This window comes from Strongylocentrotus purpuratus, unplaced genomic scaffold, assembly GCF_000002235.5.
Source record: "Strongylocentrotus purpuratus isolate Spur 01 unplaced genomic scaffold, Spur_5.0 spur5_scaffold_18, whole genome shotgun sequence".
NCBI classification, from domain to species: Eukaryota; Metazoa; Echinodermata; class Echinoidea; order Camarodonta; family Strongylocentrotidae; genus Strongylocentrotus; species Strongylocentrotus purpuratus.
Window position 1 is genome coordinate 13,227,170 of NW_022145603.1, and position 23,031 is coordinate 13,250,200.

General features: G+C 36.7%; 2 protein-coding genes across 3 annotated transcripts; one reads left to right on the top strand and one right to left on the bottom strand.

Moving 5' to 3' along the window:
- Positions 1-6,422: 6,422 nt before the first annotated feature.
- Positions 6,423-17,357, bottom strand: LOC588095 (elongation of very long chain fatty acids protein 4). The gene is made up of 9 exons (XM_030989235.1): positions 17,235-17,357; positions 14,205-14,271; positions 12,949-13,136; positions 11,506-11,589; positions 10,597-10,653; positions 10,009-10,123; positions 9,240-9,367; positions 8,469-8,603; positions 6,423-7,098 (listed from the first exon to the last, which is right to left on the bottom strand). Exons 2-9 carry the CDS (start codon positions 14,260-14,262, stop codon positions 6,961-6,963), a joined length of 903 nt encoding a protein of 300 aa, XP_030845095.1. The 5' UTR covers positions 14,263-14,271; positions 17,235-17,357; the 3' UTR covers positions 6,423-6,960.
- Positions 17,358-17,689: 332 nt separating this feature from the next.
- LOC105440352 (zinc finger BED domain-containing protein 1) lies at positions 17,690-22,548 on the top strand. Of its 2 annotated transcripts, XM_011670370.2 has the most exons (4): positions 17,690-17,979; positions 19,812-20,045; positions 20,097-21,279; positions 21,712-22,548. In XM_011670370.2, the coding sequence occupies exons 2-4, from the start codon at positions 19,876-19,878 to the stop codon at positions 22,375-22,377; spliced, it is 2,019 nt and encodes a 672-aa protein (XP_011668672.1). In that variant the 5' UTR covers positions 17,690-17,979; positions 19,812-19,875; the 3' UTR covers positions 22,378-22,548. The 2 variants fall into 2 exon arrangements, with proteins under 2 accessions (XP_011668672.1, XP_011668671.1); XM_011670369.2 differs by having other exon boundaries at positions 17,877-17,979; positions 19,812-21,279.
- The last annotated feature ends 483 nt before the right edge of the window (positions 22,549-23,031 follow it).

The window sequence follows — 23,031 nt, forward strand, 5'->3', positions numbered from 1 at the left end:
TAAATGAGTTGAGACAAAGCACGTGAACAAAGGACAGTTATATGAAAAAGAAAAAAGATGAACATGAAAGATCAAGATATGCAGCAATGAATAACTAAACAGAGAGAAAAAAAAGAAGGAAAAATATAAAGACATGAATCACAATATATTTAAGATAATGAAGAGAAAAGGGAATTACAAAGAAAGTGGTAAAAATGAAGATAAAAGACAAGATAGTTCAATGATCATCAATAACAATGAAATGGTTCAGTGGATAGAAAGAAGGGAAAGTAGACATAAATCACGACATATTTAAGATAACAGGTAGGCCTAATGAATATAGATGATGAAGAGAAATATGAAGACAAAGAACGTGAAAGTAAGATAGGCAAAGGAAGATGAAGACAATTAAGAGATAGATCCATGAACATCAGTAACAATGAAGTTCAGTGGATAACGAAAGAAGAAAGGGAAAATATAAAGACATAAATCATGATATATTTAAGATAACAGGTAACAATGAATAGAGATGATGAAGAGAAATAGGAAGACATAGACCATGAAAGAAAACAAAGATAAAGAAAAGAGATAGATCTATAAACATCAGTACCGGTAACAATGAAGTGATTTCAAAGCTAGGCAAAATTCTGACAAATCGAACAATGAGTATGAGGACCAGGATAAGAGTAATGAATTGTTACATATACCCAGTACTTATGTATGGTAGTGAAACATGGACTTTAGCCTCTGATACTAATAAGCGTTTGGAAAGTTGCGAAATGTGGTTCTTAAGAAGAATGATGAAAATCCCCTGGACTGACAGAGTTAGTAATGAGGAAGTTCTTACACGAGCTGGAGTGCAAAGGAAAATGATACGCGAGATGTTGATTAGGCAGTTGAAGTTCATGGGTCACATTACACGTAAAGAAGGCCTCGAGAATCTTGCACTGACAGGGAAAATTGTGGGAAGGAGGAGTAGGGGAAGAAGGAGGATACTTTGGATGGACAGTCTGCAGAAATTGTTGGAAGAGAGAGGAGTGAAAGAACTGGGAATGGTGCTAATACAGAAGGCTAAGAACCGAGGGTTGTGGAACAGCATGATCGCCAAAGTCAATCGATATGGCACTTAGAGAGAGAGAACAATGAAGTGATTCAGTGGATAATGAAAGAAGAAAGGAAAAATATGAAGACATAAATCATCATGTTCATGTAAAGGCGCTAAATAAATACCAATATGTATGTATGTATGTCAAGATAAAAAGAAATGAATCAAGATGATGAAGAGAACTAGGAAGACAAAGAAAATGGAAGAAAAAAAAAAGTGAAGTTAAAGAAAGAGATAGATTCATGAACATCAGTAAAAAATACAATGGTTCAGTGGATAGCGGAATGATCTTTGCTGAATTTCATATTTTACCCGATGGCTGTTTAGAATAATTTACTCTTCAGCTGCATACATAAAACCTGGCGTAAATATTGATTCTTTCAAAGTCTGTAGTATGTCATATCCCTATCACTAATCACACATATTCAATTAATCAAAATGTTGGTGTTATTATGGACAGACAATTCCGTAGAGAAATATATATCACAGATTCCCTGGTTCATAATAGCACTGATAAATATACAATTGTAATATCTAATTAAGAAGCTTAGCTAGGTCACATGATTTTTGTTTACAGATTTTAAACCATGATTGATTGGATTGTTGTCTGTACCAGAAATGGAATGCACTTCTAAAAGAAAAAGCAATAATTAAAACAAAAAGTAACCAAAATGTCCTCTTATAAATAAGGTAGGTTGTACCATGAAGAATCTACCTGCTGGTCAGACATAAAACTAATGTGAAGTGGAAACACACATTTTAATTTCGATCACAACATACAGGTGAAATTGACAAAGATAACGACAGATTTAGAATTGAGATTCAAATTGAATTGTAAAATGCAGCAAAGCAGAGTAAATCATTAACAACTGATTTGAAATTTGAGATTTCAATAGAATTGTAAATTTTCAGTAAAGCAGAGTACATCATCAAGGTGATCAATTATCCAAACATTATATAAAATACTTAGAGATATTTCAGACTGTGTACAAAAATACTTGACAACCTGTAAAGGAAGTTATACTGCATAACAATTTGACAATTTGACAAACACTGTAAATTTTGGAAGCACCAAACTGGAGGTAAGTCTCTGATATTTCATTTCAAAAGTATAACACAAATATTATGTTTAACTCCTATAATTGATGATAATGATGTGATTCACAGCAAATTGTTTCTTGTCAAACACATTCAAATACACATCGAGTCACGACAAAAGCTTTGCATGCAACATGTAAAGTTGGATGGTAAAATTATGATAATAGCGCCTTACCAGTTAGGCCTAAAAAAAGAGATGTTGTGTATTATCCTTTAGGTGCCCAAAACGGGTCGGTCAATCAGAAATCTTTTTTTCTTTCTCCCTCTTTGGGCCGATATTTCTCAGCTTTGAATGCATTCTCTTTTTTTCCCTCCGTCTTTGGGCTGATATTTCTCAGTTTTGAAAGCTTTAATACATATATTTTTTTATTCATTAAACAGTTTTCTACAAATAAAAAATTGTAATACATGTACCGTATGCAAATAAATTCTGCAGCAAAATGTGTTTAACAACATGTAAAAGTAAAATTTTTACTCCATATAATTTCTTAATTTGGTTTTCCTTTGTGAGAACACAACTCCAGCTCATTGCATAACACAGAGAGCAAACATAAAGACATAGTTACATATATATATATATATTTCAATAAAGAAAATAGAATCTCCTCTTTTTATCAACTGCAATTCATATGTCTATGACTAAGCTTTCTTTCATAGTTGTATTTTCTTTCTCTAAAAATAGTCAATAAACTATTTTTTAAACAAAATATTAGGAATGCAGAGATCGAGTAATAAGGCCTTTTTGAGGAAAAATTAATTCAGAAAATGTTATTAAATTATTAACCAATTTTCTTTGCATAAAAATTGGAAGAATTTTTTTTTGATTGACTCAACATTTGCCTGTCATAGCAGCAACTGATTTTAAAAATGTTGTTAAAAAAGTGGAAGGGATATTATCTTGCTTATAATCGGACAATCTCCTTGTAAAATACAGATTTTAAAAATATACAGAAGTAAAAAAATGTTTAAAAAAGCATAATGGATCATTAGTTTTAACTTGATATAGTTGAAAAATCATTAATTGAGCATAAAGTATTGTTAGCAAGTATGAATAAATGGAATGTATTATTGATTAGGTAATAGTTGGCACTCTAGAAACAGTTTGGAACTTTTGCCATTTCAGATACAACAAACAGATATATTTCAACATATTCAAAATATTAATAACACAAACACACACGAAGATCACAATAAATAATGACATACGATATATATGTCTGATAGAATGTAAGCTGTAAATGGTCTTTACAATGAAAATGTTTACAATTTGACAACGATATCATAACCAAAACAGAAGTATAGCCTAGGATGGGCTTAACTCTTCTTCTGCCGGACAAATACTGAGTTTGATTGGCACTGTGAGGATTAAAACAGAATTCCTCAGAATTTCATGGCACATTAAAAAAAATTAAATGAAGTAAAAAATCACTAATAAAAGCAAATAAATGCAATTTAAACACATTTTGTCATTAAAAAAAGCAAATAAATGCAAATTTAAACACTTTTTGTCATTAAAAAAAGCAAATAAATGCAATTTACACAAATGTTGTCATTTGAAAGTGCAAGTAATTGCAATTTCAACAAATTTTGTCACTAACAAAAGCAAAATACAAGGAATTTTAATAACATTTTCTTCTTCTTGAGGGAAATCGTTTGACTTTTAGGGTATAAAATGGATTCTGAGTATTCCTTAGATTGGCACAGTGAGGGGTAAAAAAAAAATGAATTCCTCAGAATTTCATGGCACATAAATTTTTTAAAAATTATTAAAACACTAATCACTGATAAAAGCTAATAAATGCAATTTAAACATATTTCATCACTAACATTAGCAAAATACATGGAATTTTGGTAGCATTTTCCTTTACCTGAGGGAGATCACTCGACTTTTAGGGTATAAAATGGATTCTGAATATTCCATACGTTCGGTTAGATAGGCACAGAGAGGGGTAAAAAAAATGAATTCCTCAGAATTTTATGCAACATTAAATTTAAAAATTGAGTAAAACAATCACTGATAAAATAAAATAAATGAAATTTAAACATACTTTATCATGAACAAAAGCAAATTTTTGTAGCTTTTGTCTCTGCTTCAGGGAAATTATTTGACACTTTGGTGTAAAAAAATGGATTCCAGATATTCCAGAGGCTCAATTTATCTCTTTTCAAAATTGCATAGCTCTTTTTCCTGATGACTTTAGCCGCTGATATTCAACTCAATTTTTTTTAACACATTACTGTTTTATTGCAGTATGTGTATACAACTGAACATGATAAATATCACAAAAGTATCTAAAAAATGCATGAAAGTGGAAAAACCCTGTCATTTTCCTGACTACATTAAAATAATTTATAAGTACCGGTAATACAAAGTACCTTGGCTTTAACCCTTGATTGTCGTTTACCCAATAGTTGATAGAACATTTATCAAGTTTTATTTGAAAAAGAAGACAGTCAATATATTAACTAGCTAGAGTAAAAAGCTCACATCAATCAAAACTCACACATTAAATTATCAAACATGATTAGACGAAAGATACCAAAATCACCAATTTGGAATTAAATTGGAAAACTTGTATATTTACAAGTTTCCTAAATAGAGGAATATAAATTGATACCATGGTTAATTGATTATAACATATCAAATTCTACAATACCATGCATTCACACAATCTATAAAAATACAATTTATTTCATTGTGTTCTTCCATAAATTGTAGAAGGAGAGATTGCTGGCCGTAACCATGAGCATGTATTTGGTCAATTTTTGTTATGAAAATGTCATGACTTGAAGATTACTCCTGATACTGGTAGCAAAACGATGGAATAATCCTCTTAATGTATCAGATCACACAAACCTGATTGGGTATACCGTAAATAACGTTGTATAAACCGCCCTCGTGTATTAACCGCACCCCTCTTTTTCGCCCTTAAAATTTTTTTTTTTTTTTTTTTTTTTTTTTTTTGCCGAGATTTTTTTTTTTGTGTGTGTAAGATCATTACGGTACTGTAAATTAAAAAACAGTAGGGACCTAGGATAGAACCTTGTGGTACACCATGTAATAGAAGAAAAATTGGAGGAATTATTATTATAAACTACATATTGAGATCTATCAGAAAGATTACTTTCAAACCAAGATGACAGACAAATTTGAGTGTTGTTCTAGTTTCCGAGTGGTGAGTCAACACACCGATTACCGAGCTGGGAGACATTGCCAGGCATAGCGCCAGGTGGAGGGGCATAAATTGAAACTTTAAAACTTTTTTGGGGTGTACCGTGTATAAACCGCACCCCCGACTTTGAAATTTTTTCGGCGGCAAAAAAGTGCGGTTTATACACCGTTATATACGGTACTTACAAAAATATTCTCAGAAAATAGTCTTTCAAAATTGAGTATCACACTATTTTGGTACAAAACTATGATTCCTAATGCAAAAGGTCGCAATCGGAACAATACAGGAATTCTTATGATCTTATAATCCTCATCATGTACCTGTATCAGATCACATAAACATGATTGGGTAATACTTACAAAAATATTCTCTGAAAATAGTCTTTCAAGCTACACGTAATTGAGTTTCATGCTATTTTAGTAAAACTATACAAAAGGTCGCAATTGCAACAATATATGCTTACAAATATTCTCAAAATTTTTTTTTTTTAAAGCTCCATGTCATTGAGTATCATTTTAGTAAAACTATGTGAAAGGCCACAATTGCAACAGTATATAAACTCTTATTAATGCTAACTACTGACATTTTCAAGAAAATGTTTAATGATATCCACAAATAAACAATTTTTAACAAAGATTCCAGAAACAAAATTTATTTTTGTATTCTTATCTCGCTTGTCTCATTGACAAGTGTATAAAATCAATTACTAGGAGAAATTATTTCAAAGTAAATCTTGAGTTTTCTTTTTCCAAATCACCTCTGATGTGTTTGGTACTCTTGCGTCCAAAACTGGAACTTGTAATTAATGCTGAAAGTATTGTTAAATTAACCCCTGCATGTTGTTTTGCATATAAATTTAATCAAATCATGGTGTTTATTAAAACCCAGGGAATAATTTTCCTGGTATCGAATCGCAATTTGCTCTGCATTTTTGCATGACTGCTATACAAAATATCTTTTGTGTAGCAGTTTTCTTCCATAGAAATGTACAGAATTTCATTTGAAATATTTATCCATCGGCTGAAATTGCTAATAAAAAAATTTGAGGAAAATTATTCCCTGAAACCTGTAATGTAGTCAAAGGTTTTCTTTAATCTTATTGTGGAATAGGCAATTTTTGTAATGTAATCAAATTTAATGCATAAATCTCATTAAATTTTATTACATCCAAACATATAAAAGTATGTGGACTTTGCCTTACAAGATAAGAAATGATTCATGTTTTTTCTCCGCCATTTACCATTATTATTTGTTACACCGAATTGGGCTAAAATTGAACACATGCATTAGTTTCTTCCCATGTTAACCCAAAATTCAAAAAAGAAAAAATGAAATTAATACACCAAATTATGCTTGAATTGAGCACATGCGTTCAATTTTCTTTCCAAATTGAACCGAAATTCAAACAAAAAAACAAAAACAAAACAAACAGAAAAAGAAATTTCATACACCAAATTTTTCTAGGATTGAGCACATGCATTCATGTTTCCTTCTAAGTTAACCCAAAATTCAAAAAAAGAAAAAATGAAAGCAATTGAGTGGCACTTGTTGATTGTAGATGCAGAAGGAATTTGGGGGTGCATCATCCAAAGGCAAAACTTCTTTCTACTCCGTGTATGGTGTCCTGGGAGATCGCTCTCTCAGGTTGTACCTTCCGTTTCTACTGGGGGTCTCCGGAGCGCCGTTCTCCGCCTGCCCGTCGTTCTTCTTGCTCTCTTCCTTTTTCGCTTTCACCACGTATTGCTGCAGAGGAGTGAACAAAGCAACAAACAATAATAACCTGGATTTATATAGTGCTTAAAGCCCCACTGTACTACTTGTAGCTACTTGCTCCCTCTATATAGCAAACAATGCCTAATCAGTGTCCATTGGTCCCCCATGATTCTCTTTTTCTTATGTTAACTGAGACCAGAGTTGATGAGATACCCACCTGTCAGTGAGTACCCTGGGTGGTCTAATCTTTCCTAGCCAATCTAGTACAGACGGCCTTTAATACAAAATACTGTCTCTAAGCACTATGCAGATATTATTATCCCTGTCATTGGATCCATTCACACACAATCTCCATTCCCTAGGGAGTAATACAGTCAAACCTGTCTACAGCGACCGCCCAAGGGAAACGCAAAAGTGGTCTTTGTAGACAGGTTCCCTTAGTACATGTTTCAATGAGAAACCATTTTCAAGGCAGCTAGGGCTTAAATTAATCCGTGGCCATGGCCATGGATGCCCCTTTGATTGGCCTCAATGCCCCTCTCATTGGCCTTGGAGATTTTTTGTGCCCTTTCCAATTCTTCCTATTTGTGCTGTCATATAGGAATGTGCCCTACAGAAAAGTGGCCTTGCCCTATAAATGTTGAAATTTAAGGCCTGTCAAGGGAAACAAAAAATGTGCTTGTTTTAGACAGGTAGTCTTTGTAGACAGGTGGTCACTAAAGCAGGTTTGACTGTACTACCATATGGTCACTATGAGGGCATATGGCAATTACTAACACAAAGGCTTTTGTCATCCTACCAGGTCCCCATTTATCTCTCCTGGGTATTGAGTGGCAAATGTAGATTAATGCCTTGCCAAAGGACATTGGTGCCATGTCGGGATCAAACCCACAACCTCTGAATTTCAAGTCAAGTGCTTAAACCACTCCACTACCACACCTCTAAGCGTTTAAGAGCGTTTTCAGACTGACAGAGATATTTGCTGAAGAATATTAAGTGTAGAAGAAATTGAACTTGTGGCAAGTGTGAAATAAAAATAATCCCCAACTGACATAACTAGCATAATTAGAACTCTCTAAAAATTTAGGAGACCCTAAAGCCATGTTCAGATACTCCACAGCTAACTACATTTTTTAGATGATCAAAATGATCATGAAGTGCCTCAAAAAAAATTAAATATTTGGGACCGGTTTTACCATACTCACTTTCTCCAATAGACTGTGGTGTTATAAAAACCGTTGGGGAAAACGGTTAATGAAATTTCGATTTCTGATCATAAATATCTGGATAATCAGACAGGCGATCGGCTTGTAAAAGTCATGGGATTCCTGACTGACCTAAAGGTTAATAATTATGATTGCAGCATGAGCTAAATCCAAGATTTTGTTTCAGAATCTGACCTGGTTGTAGAAGTTTGAGAAGAGTAGTATGTGCGAGATGAGGTATGCGATGAGAGCATACACGTAACCATTCGGGAAGCCGCATTGATGATACATGACAAACCCACAGTGGATGAGCACGGTGAAGAACTGGATCTGTGTGGGGAGAGAGAGGATGAGAGAGAGGGAGAGAAGATGAGGGAGAGGGGGAGATGGAGAGAGAGAGAGAGAGAGAGAGAGAGAGAGAAAGATAGTGTGAGAGATAGAGAGGGGTGGGGGAGAGAGAGGGGTGGGGGAGAGAAAGAATGAGAGGGGGGAGACAGAGAGAAGGAGGGGGGGGGGAGACAGAGAGGAGAAAGAGAGAAGGGGGACAGAGAGATATAAAGAGAGAGAGATTGGGGGGGGGTGAATGACAAAAAGAGGAGAGAGAGAGAGAGAGAGAGAGACCAATGTGGGAAAGTCCACAAAAGAAAGAGATATAGGAATGGAAGGGAAAGGAAAGACAGAAGGAGAGAGAGAGAGAGAGAGAGGGTGATAGTCAGAATAATTTAATTGATACTATACAATTCTTTACATGATTTGCAAAATGTATGTCCACCCTATAAACATAAGTGTGTACATGTGATTCAGCACTGGAGGGATGTCAGATATTTCTTCCACGAGACATAAGACTGGATCCAGGATCCTAAGCAAAAACATCCCTTCTACTAAAATGGATTAGTCTCCATTCAACAGTGAGGAAACTATGAGGAATCTTCCACTAAATAAATCCAGGGGTGTTCTCATACGTACCAGCTGGAGGGATGTCAGATATTTCTTCCACCAGAGATAAGGCTGGATCCAGGGACCAAGGGCGGAGAGGAAGTAGTAGCCATACATCAGAACATGGATGAAACAGTTTACCATTCCAGAGAAGAATGCTTTACAAAAGAAAAGACAAAATAAAGAGAATAATTATAATATAAAGAGTTACGATTGATCCAAATCAATCATAAGTCATCCAATCAATCACAAGTTTGCAATCTCCTATCTCTTATGTACATAGCTGCGATTGATATCAATCACAAATAAGTTGGAATTGAGTGTTGGCTCAGTCAGTAGAGCGTCCACCTCACAACCGGGAGGTCGTGGGTTCGAACCCCGGCCGCGTCATACCAAAAGACGTTAAAAGATGGGAGTTGTTGCTACCTTGTAAGGCGTTCAACATTAAGGGATAGAGCAACGTCGATCTGGCGCTGCTCAGTGGCTGCCGGGCTCACGATCAATTGAGCAAAAAGAATTTCCGTTTCGGTTTAATAAAATTTGGAGTGGACTATTAGGCTATTATTATTATTATTATTATTATTATATCATCTCCTAATGAGACGGGGCCCAGACTTAGCTCACAACATCTACATGTATGCCTTGCTGGAAAATGACTTGAAAAGCTAAATAATGAGCCAGCATTTATTGAAATAATGTACAGTGAAACCTACATGTAAAGACAGCTCAAGGAAAAGGTGAAAAGGGGTCTTTGTAGGCAGGTGGTCTTTCTATACAGGTTTGACTGTAGTATACTTACAGGATCCGCCCGCTACATAGCGCACCCCGATCCACCAGAGGACAGGCATAGTGGCATGATGGTAGACGTGGAGGAAAGAGATCTGGTTGTTCTTCTTACGCAGCATGAAGATAACCTGACCAGAAAATAAGAAGACGTAACTGAATAGGCCATTTTCAAAGATTTCACCCAAAAATATGTTTTTGAAGACAAATATTGATAAAAGAATACATAATTTGGGTTTTCTGTTGTACGCAGAAATTCTTTATCAATATTCGACTTCAAACACATTTGATTTGAAAATCCTTGCAGAAATGTGTCTTAAATGATATCCTCTTTCACATTATAATACAATTCAAGTGAAATTTTGCCATCAAATTTTTGGGGCTCCCAGAACTTTAGAGGGGCTTTAAAAATGTTCATATTTGTGATGAGTTTTTTCTCTCATTTTATTATTTTCCAAAGCTTCCTTAGGACGTCAATTAAAGCTTTGCTTATGACGACCCCTTTACTCTATGTATGATGTTAACAATTGTGAAACAGATGATTTACATGGAAAATAAAACAAACATCGCAACAAAACAAAACAAGAGTAGACTTGAAACTTACTGTATCTAGCAGCTCGATGATCTTAGAGAAGAAAAACCACCAGCAAGCTCCAGCAAGCTAGAAAAAAAAAACAAAAAAAAAACAGTAAATCAAATATGTTCAACATAATAATCTTTCTATGATAACAAAATCTTGCAGATGATTACAATGAGAGCACATCAAATATGACTGATTTTTTTACTTCTCTAAATGAAGGTTGCGATGTGTGATATTATTTGATGTTCTGCTGCTGAACTTCTTTTTAATTTGATGCCAAATGAAACTTACACATTACACCGCTGACTTAAACGAAAGGTAATGGATAATAAACCTTTAAATTGTAAATCTTTCATTTTTATACATCTGCAAGCATACTCATATTAATATTGCTCTTCCTGCAGGCTCTGCAATTATTATTACCCCAGCAATTGCAAGGTACCCATTTACACCTGGCTGGAGAGTGGCAAATGTGGATCAATGTCTTGCTAAAAGACGCGAGTGCCTGGCTGGTTAGAACCCGCAACCCTTGAATTAAAAGTCAAGTGAATGAACCACTATACCATGACAACTCCATCAGGTTTCCCACAAACAAAAATTAAAAATTAAAAATTGCATCTTGGATGGGAAATGAGCTGATGTGGGCAGAGTGCCAAGACCTTTGGCGCTAGGTTCCAGGGCCTGATTCAGGGATCTCCTTAGTGCAAATCTGAGCCATATTTTGAAGCATTTTCACACACATTTTATGACTACTTATTAGAAATAATTTTGGTTGAGACTTCATTTAAACCTTTAACTGATTTACAAACCTGTCATTTCAAAATTCAAACCCGTCACTCTTACATGTTAATAATAATAATAAGATGTTTGTATACCACAAATGGCATATTGCCTTAGCAGTTTTAAAACAATATGTGCACCATCTCTACTTACTCTGACTGACATGGGGTCATCAGAATAGTCCACTGCTTCACACGATACATTGAACTTAGGATTCAGCACAGTGGTCACAAAGAACTGTGTGGGAGAGCATGAGAGAAAGAGAGAGAGAAGGAGGGGGAGAGAGGGAGGGGGAGGGAGAGAGGAGGGGGAGAGAGGAGGGGGAGAGAGGGAGGGAGAGAGGGAGGGAGGGAGGGAGAGAGAGATAATAGAGAGAGAGAGAGAGAGAGAGAGAGAGAGAGAGAGAGAATAGAGATACATTGAGAGTGAGAGAGAGAGAGAGAGAGGGGGGGGGGGGGAGAGGTGGAGGAGGGAGAGAGGGGATTAATGGAAGAGACATAGAGAGGGAGATAATTAAAATTAGATTCTGAGAGTGAGTTGTATAAACACTTATAGATTACTGATTTAAATGTCATTGTATAAAATAACTATCATCTTCATATACAACCAAAGAAATGATAGATACAGCAGAGGGCCACTTGCCCCTTAAATTGTTAACCCAAGCCCTTATAAAAAGAATGTCTGTCAATAGGTTACAATGCTTAAAAATTCATGGAATTTAGTACATGAAGCAAAGCCCAGTTTGACCTGAAATTCTCCTTATGATATTTCTTTTTCACAGAAAGGCTGCACTTGTATAATTGAGCAACATGCCAGTTTATAGGCGTTTCTGGTTATAAAACTAATGATAATACTTTAGATTTGTAAGGCCCAAAATACACTTGAAATCGAATGCTAAAGGTGAAGTTGTGCACAAAAGTTAAAATAATAAAAGCGTCTGCATTGTACACAAGAGAACAATAGGAGTATTATAGATAGAACGTACAAAAATGAAAGAGGACAATTAAATATAAACCAAACCAAACAGATCCGTTTTAAAATCATGTTTAAACATGTCAAATGATCTTATATTATGAAACTCCTGAGGGAGAACATTCTACAGCGAAGTCCCTGCATGAGCAAAGGTACTTTCCCCTAGATTATGGAATAGATTACCACTAGAAATAAGGAAAACCCCATCATTAGATAATTTTAAATCAAGACGGAAAACTCACTTGTTCATATAGTATGGATAGCACAGCTTTTATAAAATATATGAGTGTTGTGCTGCTAATTATATCAGAACAATATTTTCAGTTGTTGATGCTAAAAACAAGTAAAATTATTAATAAATAGAGAATTAAAATCATATTTCCTGTTTTTTACATATTTACCGGACGCCCATCTTATTTACCGGACGGTCTTTACCAGTATTTACCGACGGTAATTACCACTACCGGTATTTACCGCCCAACCCTGTATCTACATAGTTATTACACTTTACAAATGAATATATTATTATTAAATGAATATATTTCCCCAAGTTATCTAGAGTTTTGAGAAAATAAACATCTGTTAATAGGTACACGCATAAACTTATTTGAATAAATACAATACCTCCTTGAACATGTACGCAGAGAGGACGACCAGGGCAAAGTTGTAGACCAGCATCGGTAGTTTGAGATCCAAGGCTTGTCTTGAGGCCATGACTCTAGGTCCACAGTAGGCCATAACCAGGTACAGGGCCACCAGGGAGTAGGTGTTTAGAGGACTAGACATCAGGAACCAGCCTCCAGTCCTGGTGTCTGTGCAGGGATATAGGAACAAGACCAGACTCATGATAACAGACTAATAATAGCTACTAACTCTTTATGAAATCATAAATATGAGACCTAGGCCCTGTCTTATAAAGAGTTGATTTCAATCACAACTTATTTGCGATTGATTGAAGGACTTACGATCGATTTGGATCAATCGTAACTCCTCATAAGACGGGGCCCTAAACAGACTAGTGGAAGTAAGAAATGTCTTACTTCAAGATAAATTTGGAATACAGGTCATGTGATTAAAATGTGAATGAAACTGTCTTGAAGCAATAGATAATTTTCTGTTATGTAACCAAATTGAATGCATACTTTTTGTGAAGTGCCCCAATACAAATATTTCATTTTTTATTTTATTTCAATAGTCAGAATGATGTGGAATTGATCTCAGGGAGAATGAATTACTTCATAGAATATGGGATAGAGAGTTGTGGCACTCCATGGTCGCCAACATCTCAGGATATGGCACATAGAAGAAGAAGAAGAAGAAGAAGAAGAAGAAGAAGAAGAAGAAGAAGAAGAAGAAGAAGAAGAAGAAGAAGAAGAAGAAGAAGAAGAAGAAGAAGAAGAAGAAGAAGAAGAAGAAGAAGAAGAAGAAGAAGAAGAAGAAGAAGAAGAAGAAGAAGAAGAAGAAGAAGAAGAAGAAGAAGAAGAAGAAGAAGAAGAAGAAGAAGAAGAAGAAGAAGAAGAAGAAGAAGAAGAAGAAGAAGAAGAAGAAGAAGAAGAAGAAGAAGAAGAAGAAGAAGAAGAAGAAGAAGAAGAAGAAGAAGAAGAATGAATGAACGAACGATTGACCACTGATTGGATGAAAGGAGTGAATGAATGAATGAATGAATGATTGACAGCTGATTGGATGAAAGGAGTGAATGAATGAATGATTGAATGATTGACAGCTGATTGGATGAAAGGGGTGTATGAATGAATGAATGAAAGATTGACATCTGATTGGATGAAAGGATTGGATGAAAGGAGTGAATGAATGAATGATTGATAGCTGATTGGATGAAAGGAGTGAATGAATAAATTGAAACACCTGAATGCAATACTCACCAGCCACACTGTTGGCCCATTGACCATAGTCCCTCAGTTGCTGCAACACACCACTCATTGTGAATGTCTATAGAGGGAGATAAGATGAAGATATCAATTAGTTATTTAGATTGTGACCCCCCCCCCCCAAAAAAAAAAAAAAAAAAAAAAAAAACTACATACAGTAACACAAAAAGCAGGAGAATAATAATAATACTGATAATAATAATAAAAATAACAAGAATATTAATATTAATAATAATAATAATAATAATAATAATAATAATAATAATAATAATAATAATAATAATAATAATAATAATAATAATAATAATAATAATAATAATAATAATAATAATAATAATAATAATAATAATAATAATAATAATAATAATAATAACAACAACAATGTATTAACAATAATAATAACAATAACAATTATAAGAAGAAGAAGGGGAAGAAGAAGAAGTAGAAAAAGAAGGAAGAAGGAAGAAGGAGAAGGAGGAGGAGGAGCAGGAAGAAGAAGAACAAGAAGAAAAAAGAGAAGAAGAAAAAGGAGAAGAAGAATGAGAATAAAGAAAGGTTGAAGAAAAAATAAGAAAGATGAGAATAAAAAGGAGGAGGAGAAGAAGGGGAAGAGTGTGAGGACGAGACAGGAAGAGAAGAAAAACAAGAACGAAAATAAGAAGAAGAACAGAGATGGGAAGAATCTGCAATGAGGAAGATACAGAGAAGGAAAGTAGAATAGTTAGCATTTAACTTGAGAAAAAAATGAAGATAAAGAAAGAAGAAAAAAAGAAACTCACAAGGATGAAGATAAAACAATAGAAGAAGAAAAATATGTAGATATAATCAATAAAGTATTAACATTTTGAAATTGATACTAACGACAACACAAGAAAAAAACACTTTGGACTTAAGATTAGCTCTCAAAGATTCAAAGTCCAAAGACCAGAGCATTGTATAATCAGTGAACCGTCATAAGTTCAATGACAACTCATTGACACGTGCGTTACCGGTAATTGAAATTAATACACACGTTCAATTGGATGTCAATGAACTTGCACTTGAGACGACGGTTTCATGAAACGCTGCCCTGGTAAAAAGTATGAATGATGAAGTAAGAGGCTCTATTACCATAGTCCATTAGGAATTCAATGTCAAACCAAATAGTATGTGATAACATTTAGCTTTTCCTGAAGTGCTTGACTTTAAAGGCAAGTATAACAAAGTTATTCAAACAAATTTTGACTTAGAATATATGCTCCTCCTCTAGATAGAATACTTTCTTCAGACTGAAAAAAAAAGGATTTTATTTAAATATAATTTTTTTTCCCAGGCTATGCAGGACCAGGGCCAAACTTCATGTGTAGCTAAACTTAAAGCCCCACTGCACTACTTGTAGCTACTTGCTCCCTCTATATAGAAAACAATGCCTAAGCGGTGCCCGTTGGTCTCCCATGAACCTCTTTTTCTTATGTCAATTGAGAGCCAATTTGATGAGATAGCTAACTGTCAGTGATCATGCAGGATGGTCTAATTAATCCCTCCTGGCCAAACTAGTAACGACTGGCTTTAAAGGTCCTTCAACATCAGAACTGAGATCTAGGTCTTTATATTAATCTTAAATATATTAAGACCTAGCGATATCATTCACCCTTCTCCCAGTTGACACTCCAATTATGATAATCCTGATATGACCCAGCAAGCATGATACAGATGTAAAATGACTATGGTGCAAGACCCGGAAGCTGGGACATCCCTCCCCCCCCCCCCCCCTTGAAGTTAAACCTGGAAGCTTGGCAGCTGAAGATGGCTTTCTTCAAGAAGCTTTGGTATTCAAGGTATAGGGGGCCTATTCAAGGTTAGACCGAAAACTTCAGTCTCTCTAATCGTCGGTTGTTCCACTGAGACTACGTCTGGCTCCACTAGACCTCCGATTATAGAGACTGAAGTATGGCCTATCGGGACTGTACGGGACTGTACGGAACAAATGGTTCAGTTCGACCGGACCGCGATGAATGAGATATGCAACAACAGGGAATAATTTTCCTCAAATTTTTTGATTAGTTATTTCAGCCGATGGATAAATATTTCAAATGAAATTCTGTACATTTCTATGGAAGAAAACTGCTACACAAAAGATATTTTGTATAGCAGTCACGCAAAAATGCATAGCAAATTGCGATGCGATACCAGGAAAATTATTCCCTGAACAAGATTTTCACTCTTTACATCCTCATAACTGCTGTAATTATATTAATAAAATTAAAAATAACATATAGGTATAGGCTAGACCTCTATATAGACTTCTAGCTTATTTGACTTATGATAGCTTGCTCATTTAGATCCTAAAATTAATGATTAATGGCTGCTTAATTGAAACCCATGCAGATACACTGCACTTAAAAACACTCTCAGAGACTCAGACTCATCAGTCACACCATTCGTAATTAAATAACGTGAAAAATTAATGAAATGAATCGAATCCCCAACTCGATTCATTTTTCAATAACGTTTGAGAATTGACATGATTAATATCTAACCTCACTTACTTCCTCCATCAATAAATGACTAACAAGTTAGATCTATGTATACATTTATTTGCAACGTGCAATTCCATCAAAGCTGCAAAGCCAAAGGCTCGAGTGGCTCTACTTCATCTGTAAATTAGATGATGTCTAACTTACAACCCACTCTATTTTATGAGCACCTTATTATTTTGTTTTTTGAACCTTGCATCAGTTGTGATGTTTGTTGACAGTTTGCGATGCCACGGAAATCTGGACGTATATACCAATTCCTGTCCAGTACCACCTTAGATGTAGATGTTAGATCTACAACTGCAACTTGGGTCCACTTTCAGAAACATGGTCCCATACCTTGCAAACTTTGTTGGTTTTTTAGTTACAGCCGAGATTCCTGCATTCTCTGCGGCAAAAAAGCGTCTCTTTTCTACACAGTTACATGCCACAACACCAAACACATATTCTCCTCACAGATCTATATTTCGAATTCCATTGACACTCCAAATTCATACTGGAAAATTACCTTTTGGTAAAATACAAGAATGTATTTCTGCTACGATCTGTCCACAGCACAGCAGCTCGGACGCTAACGAATAACGGATGATACATATGCAAATAGGTGCGTTGTGTTTCCAGGCCATCTTGACTTTTGACCCATTTAGGTGAAACTATTCATCAAAAGGATTCATCATCATATTTTGTGATTGATATCCAAAAATTTACAAAAAAGTTATACAATTAGAATTTAAATTAAATTGAGATAAAAATTTTCATATCAATTTTTAGAAATTATTGTATAAATAAAGAAGAGAAGACAAATAAACATAAAGCTCAGAAACATATTACCCCTTCTATTATAATGAACTAGTCTAATTGGGTCGGGTCGCATAATTGGCGATTGGAATCCCTGATGCATGTGCTGCACCTGTACGTACAGGTCTGTATTGACAGTCGGATCAATTACAAGCCCTGGTCGGATCAAGCCGGAGGATTTAAAAAGAGGTAATTTAATTGTTTCTATTGTTCGCATGTTTCTTCTAATTACCGACCTGGGTCTTTTAAGGTTTTTACGGAATTTCCTTCAAAGGGAGTTGTGAATGAGTGAGGTACCGTGTGTGATTCAGAGACTGAAAAGAAGCCGCTTTGGTGCTTCTTCAGGAATCGAACCAGATACCGAGCGTGCAGGGAACTCGGAGAGGTGTGACTGTCTGTGAGTGTGAGATAGCCAGTGTTGTCGCCTGGTTTCAGGGCGGGGCGCGGTATGAGAGGTATGCTTTGTTTCGAATCCACATGGCTATTTCTACCAGTGCAGTGCATTGGTGCCGCACTAGCTAGGCCTGGGTGAGGGGGAGGGGTGCACCAGGTCAGAGTCTTGGCCTGGTGTGTGAGTTTGTCATGAACACCTCTACATTAATCATTTAATTTATATTTGTGCATATATTTTTTGTAAAATCAGATCAGAATTTTTGCACTAATTGGTGCCTCTTGTTTGTGGCGCTAGTGTACTTTTGTATATCCATTTTTGTCCTGTAACTCTGGCGTGGAGATACATATACTGAAAAATCAACTAATCCCCATCAATTGTTCAAATAATGCCATGGTCATGATTTTAAATTTGTTATATTTCTAACCTCTTTTGTGTTAAATTTAATCTTTAATACAAAACTTTTCTGGAGTATTTTTGCTAAAACAAAGTCATTATGATATACACTTTCTAACCCTAACCCTAACCCCATCCCCTTTCTTCATCTTAAATCTCCTCTTCTCTCCTCCCCTCCCCTCCTTTATCTACATGTATACCTTTCCTCCTCTCTTCCCTCTTTCCTCTCACCTCCTATAGTCTTTCCTTTCCTCTCTCTCTCTCTCTCTTTCTCTCTTCTCGAGGAGGCACGATGGCTCAGTGGTCTCGTAACCATGTTGATATGCTAGTGCCCATTGGCAAGTCATTAATCTCGATCGGAGAGGACTGTTCCGTGTCCTCATACGTTCAACAACTACACATGTACTATTTATCGTATCCGTGTACACGCAGTGACTTGTGTATGAGTAAAAGGGATATGAATCTTAGTCTTTACCTACAAGGTTTACAAACACACTTGAAGTAAGACACACCATGCTTTCTTGAAATCATTTCAACAACTAATATAAACCTTGCTAGCGATGTGCTTCTTCCCCTACTTCGGCCCAAGGTCAACACTAACCACACGGGGTACGCAAAAGTCGCCACGGCAAACGCAAGCGCATGATGAACCGTGAACAAGAGAAATTATGTAGATCGCAAGCGCTAGCGAGAATGGGTGCGCGCGGCCAGGGCAAAACAAGATCGGGTCCGCACACAGCACATGTGCTTTCCCAGAAATCAATATGCATATTCATGAGCACATGCACAACGGAGGTCGGAGGCTGAGCGTATGAAATCTTAGTTTTTGTTATGTAACCCCACTACCGCTAGCCAATCACAATATTGCTGTTTTCCCAGAACTGCCTTGTTGGTAGTGTAAGAGTTAAAATTAGACTCGTTCCATAATTTTATTTGTAACAATTACCATTTGTTTCTTCAGTCTCTTCTCTCTATACATAATCATTTCACATCATTTAATTTAATATTCACTTACATAATCATTTACTTCAATTACTCTGCCCAATTTCTTTCTTCATTCATCTCCTCTACATACCAAGTCTTCCATCTCACCTGGTATGTTCCTTTGTTCTCTTCTCATTCTTTATTCATGGTCTAGTAGGAAATGCATTAGGTATTTCCACTTCTTACTTATCAAAGTTATCATTGGTTCTTTTCTAGTTTTCCTTTTAAATATTCAGTCTTACTCTTAAATCCTATTTTGCTATTGGTTTATGAAATTATGATGTATTTCATTTACTTTGCTTAAAAATGTTAAATATGCTGCTGCATATCAGCCTACAAATAAAGACAGTTAGACCTGCACTGGACATCTTCTGAGTCAGTTGTATTGATTTAGGGCTCTGCTACTTTAAGTTGGGAGGTTTAGGAGAGAGGATTTATTTGTGTTTGACAGTGCTTTTTTGGATGTTTGTTGTTATATATTTATATTGGTGAGAGGTTATTTTTATTACTTTACAGTTGTATCTGACAGCAGATTTCGGTTTTCTGCTGAAGAGATAAAGACGTTGCTCATCATTTCATCATGCCTAAGACAAAGAGTTTCGTTTGGAATCATTTTGAAAAATTACATGACAAAGCCACGAAATGCAAAATTTGCAACGCTATATTGGCGTACCATGATTCACCTGGGAGTATGAGTAATCATCTGACCCATAAGCATCCCACGGTATCACGGAGTACGACTAGCCAGAAGTCCCTCAGTCCTCGTGATTCCACAGCATCACGGAGTACGACTAGCCAGAAGTCCAACAGTCCTCGTGATTCCACAGCATCACGAAGTACGACTAGCCAGAAGTCCCTCATTCCTCATCATTTCATCATGCCGAAGGCAAAGAGTTTCGTGTGGAATCACTTCGAGAAATTAAATGACAAAGAAACGAAATGCAAGATTTGCAACACTATATTAGCGTACCACCATTCAACGGGAAGTATGATTTCTCATATAAACTTCAAGCATCCCAATGTATCACGAAGCACGACTGGCCCAAGGTCCCACCAAGATAAGATGCCCACTTCAATGAGAAAGGAGACGGGCAGCCCTCCGCGATCATCCAAAATAACGAAGCTGATAGCGTCGATGATTGGAGAAGTCAACCTGCCGATAAGTATGGTAGAGGAGCCAAGTTTTAGAGAGCTTCTTCGTTACATTGAACCAGAGTACACGGCTCCTAGTCAGAAGTCAATGACTTCACAACTCCGCCTTTTGTATGACACAAAAAAGGCAAATATTAAGGCGGATTTGACCAATGCAGCTTCGGTTGCTGTGACAATCGACAGTTGGACATCGCGCACCCAAGAGGGGTACATGACACTCACAGCTCACATGGTCGATGAGCAATGGCAAAGCCACGCGTTGGTACTCGAGACATCACCCGTAGTAGCCGTCGACGACGAAGGCAGCACCATCCCTGATCGTCACATCAAGGTCATGCTTGCCGACCAGCTGAGGCGAGTCGTTGAGGACTGGGGGCTACTGGAGAAAGTTTCAGCCGTCGTTCACGACAACGGGACAAACATGAAAGACATCGGGATGGATGCATTGTTGGTCATCGATGTCGGATGTGCAGCCCATACGCTGCAATTGGCGGTAAATCGAGGAATAGAGAGCAGTTTTCAAATCTCAACTATGATCAGAGCTGCCAATCGACTTGTATGTCATTTTAAGCACAGCGCCATTGCTGCAAAGGCTCTAGAAATGAAGCAAGACTCGAAGGGGCAACAAAAGAAAAAGCTTGTCTCTTCCGTGGCGACCCGCTGGAACTCGGTACTGGACATGCTAGAGCGGTTGATCGAGGTTCGTTGGTCCATCTCTTGCGTCTTAAGCGACCGGAACGTTACGACACTGGCAGAGGCAACCGACCTTGAAATGACGGCCAACCAGTGGTCCCTGGCCGAGACGTTTATTCCCTGCCTGAAGCCACTAAAGGTCAGTTGACATTTCATCTTATCCTAAATAATTGTCTTTTAAAGCGGGACTGAACTACTGTACTGAAGCCACTTGGTCCATCATTATCCTCTTTTTCTTATGTTAATTGAGAGCTGATTTGCTGAGATAACCACCTGTCAGTGACCTTGCAGGGAGGGCTAACCCCTCCTGGCCAAAATAGTGCAGACAGGCTTTATATCACTTTGATTGTTTTCTTTTTAAATATATGATTTCCTTTCAAATTCAAATTAAATTAAATCACCACAGTAAATTATAGATATGAAGACCTTAGATAATTTAAAGTACAAGTATAATCATATTTGAGAAAGAAATTTGAGTTGCAATTTGAATACAGAAAATGCATATTCACGATACTTTACGCAATTAGCCAGAAATAAAAAAAAATCTATATTTTGTCACTCTGTTCTGTAGGTTGCAGCTGCTGTCCTTTCTGCTGAGGAAAATTTGAGCTGTTCCGTTGTCCACCCCATCATATCTGGGTTGCTCCAGAACCACCTCGTGGTCAATATGGATGACGGAGAAGTCATCCGCAACTTCAAGGACATGACGCGGGACCAGCTGGAGAGCTTGTTCCGTCAGCCCGATTACCATGTTCGAACGGCAGCCATGGGCGCCGCAGTCGACCCACGCTACAAAGACCTGAACTTCCTCCATCTGGCTGACAAAGAAAAAATCAGAACCGAATTACTCCGATGTCTCGAGGCTCTCCAGGAGGTCCGTGACAATGCCGAGCCTGATGTAGATGACGAGGATGCCGCCGATCCCGAACTAGGTATCGACTTCTTGATGGGCACGACTGCCGGTCCAGCGAGGGAGAGATCCGCGGACGAGGAATACGACGAGTTTCTTTCTCAAATGCCAGTCCAGCTAACGGTCAATCCACTCACCTGGTGGCAAGGAAATTATGGGAGGTTTCCGCTGTTGCAACAACTTGCCAGAAAGTACCTGGCCATCCCTGCCACGTCTGTGCCATCGGAAAGAGTCTTTTCAGCAGCGGGCAGCATCGTCACCGCTAAGCGGAGCTGCTTGCTGCCAGAAAATCTCGACATGCTGATTTTTTTGAGCGAGAATAAATAGAGAACGAGAGACTTGTGCATGGTTTCATCATGTCAATCATCGTGCAGGGATGCCAATTGTTCTGTTTTTGCCGTATTTGTTCCGTTTTTTTGCTGACTTTTTTTTTCTTTGGTAATAACATGAGCTGTAAATGTATATGAGCATTTGTCTACATCAATAACCCACTTCTTGTAATGGCCAAAATTAAACTGAATGAATCTTTGCGCAGCATAAAACGTACGACCATTCAGTACAATGGTCTGAAAATCATACTATTACTTACTGGCTTGTATAGCTCTTAAGTCGATTCGACAACTAATAGTCATTATTTTCCCACTTAAGGACATTTTCAAGCCCCTTTTTTTAGGGAAGTTCTAAATTAGTATTATCTTTCAAATGCCGTTGGTATGTAAACTTTTCATTTTTTTGTCCTGCAAATGGGACATAGTACCTTTAAGGAGAAGGTTGAGTTGAAAAAAGGGAAGAGGTGAAAAATACTTTGTGAGCGTTATCATTGTTATGCAAGTGTGGTAGAATATCAGATAAAAAATGTTCCCTGAAAAGCATGGCTCTTCAAATGCCTTGATATTCTATATATGGCATGTAACATCATAACAATTTACATGCCACATTTTTGTGTAGTTCCATATGCATCATTCTGTGTACAGTACTTGT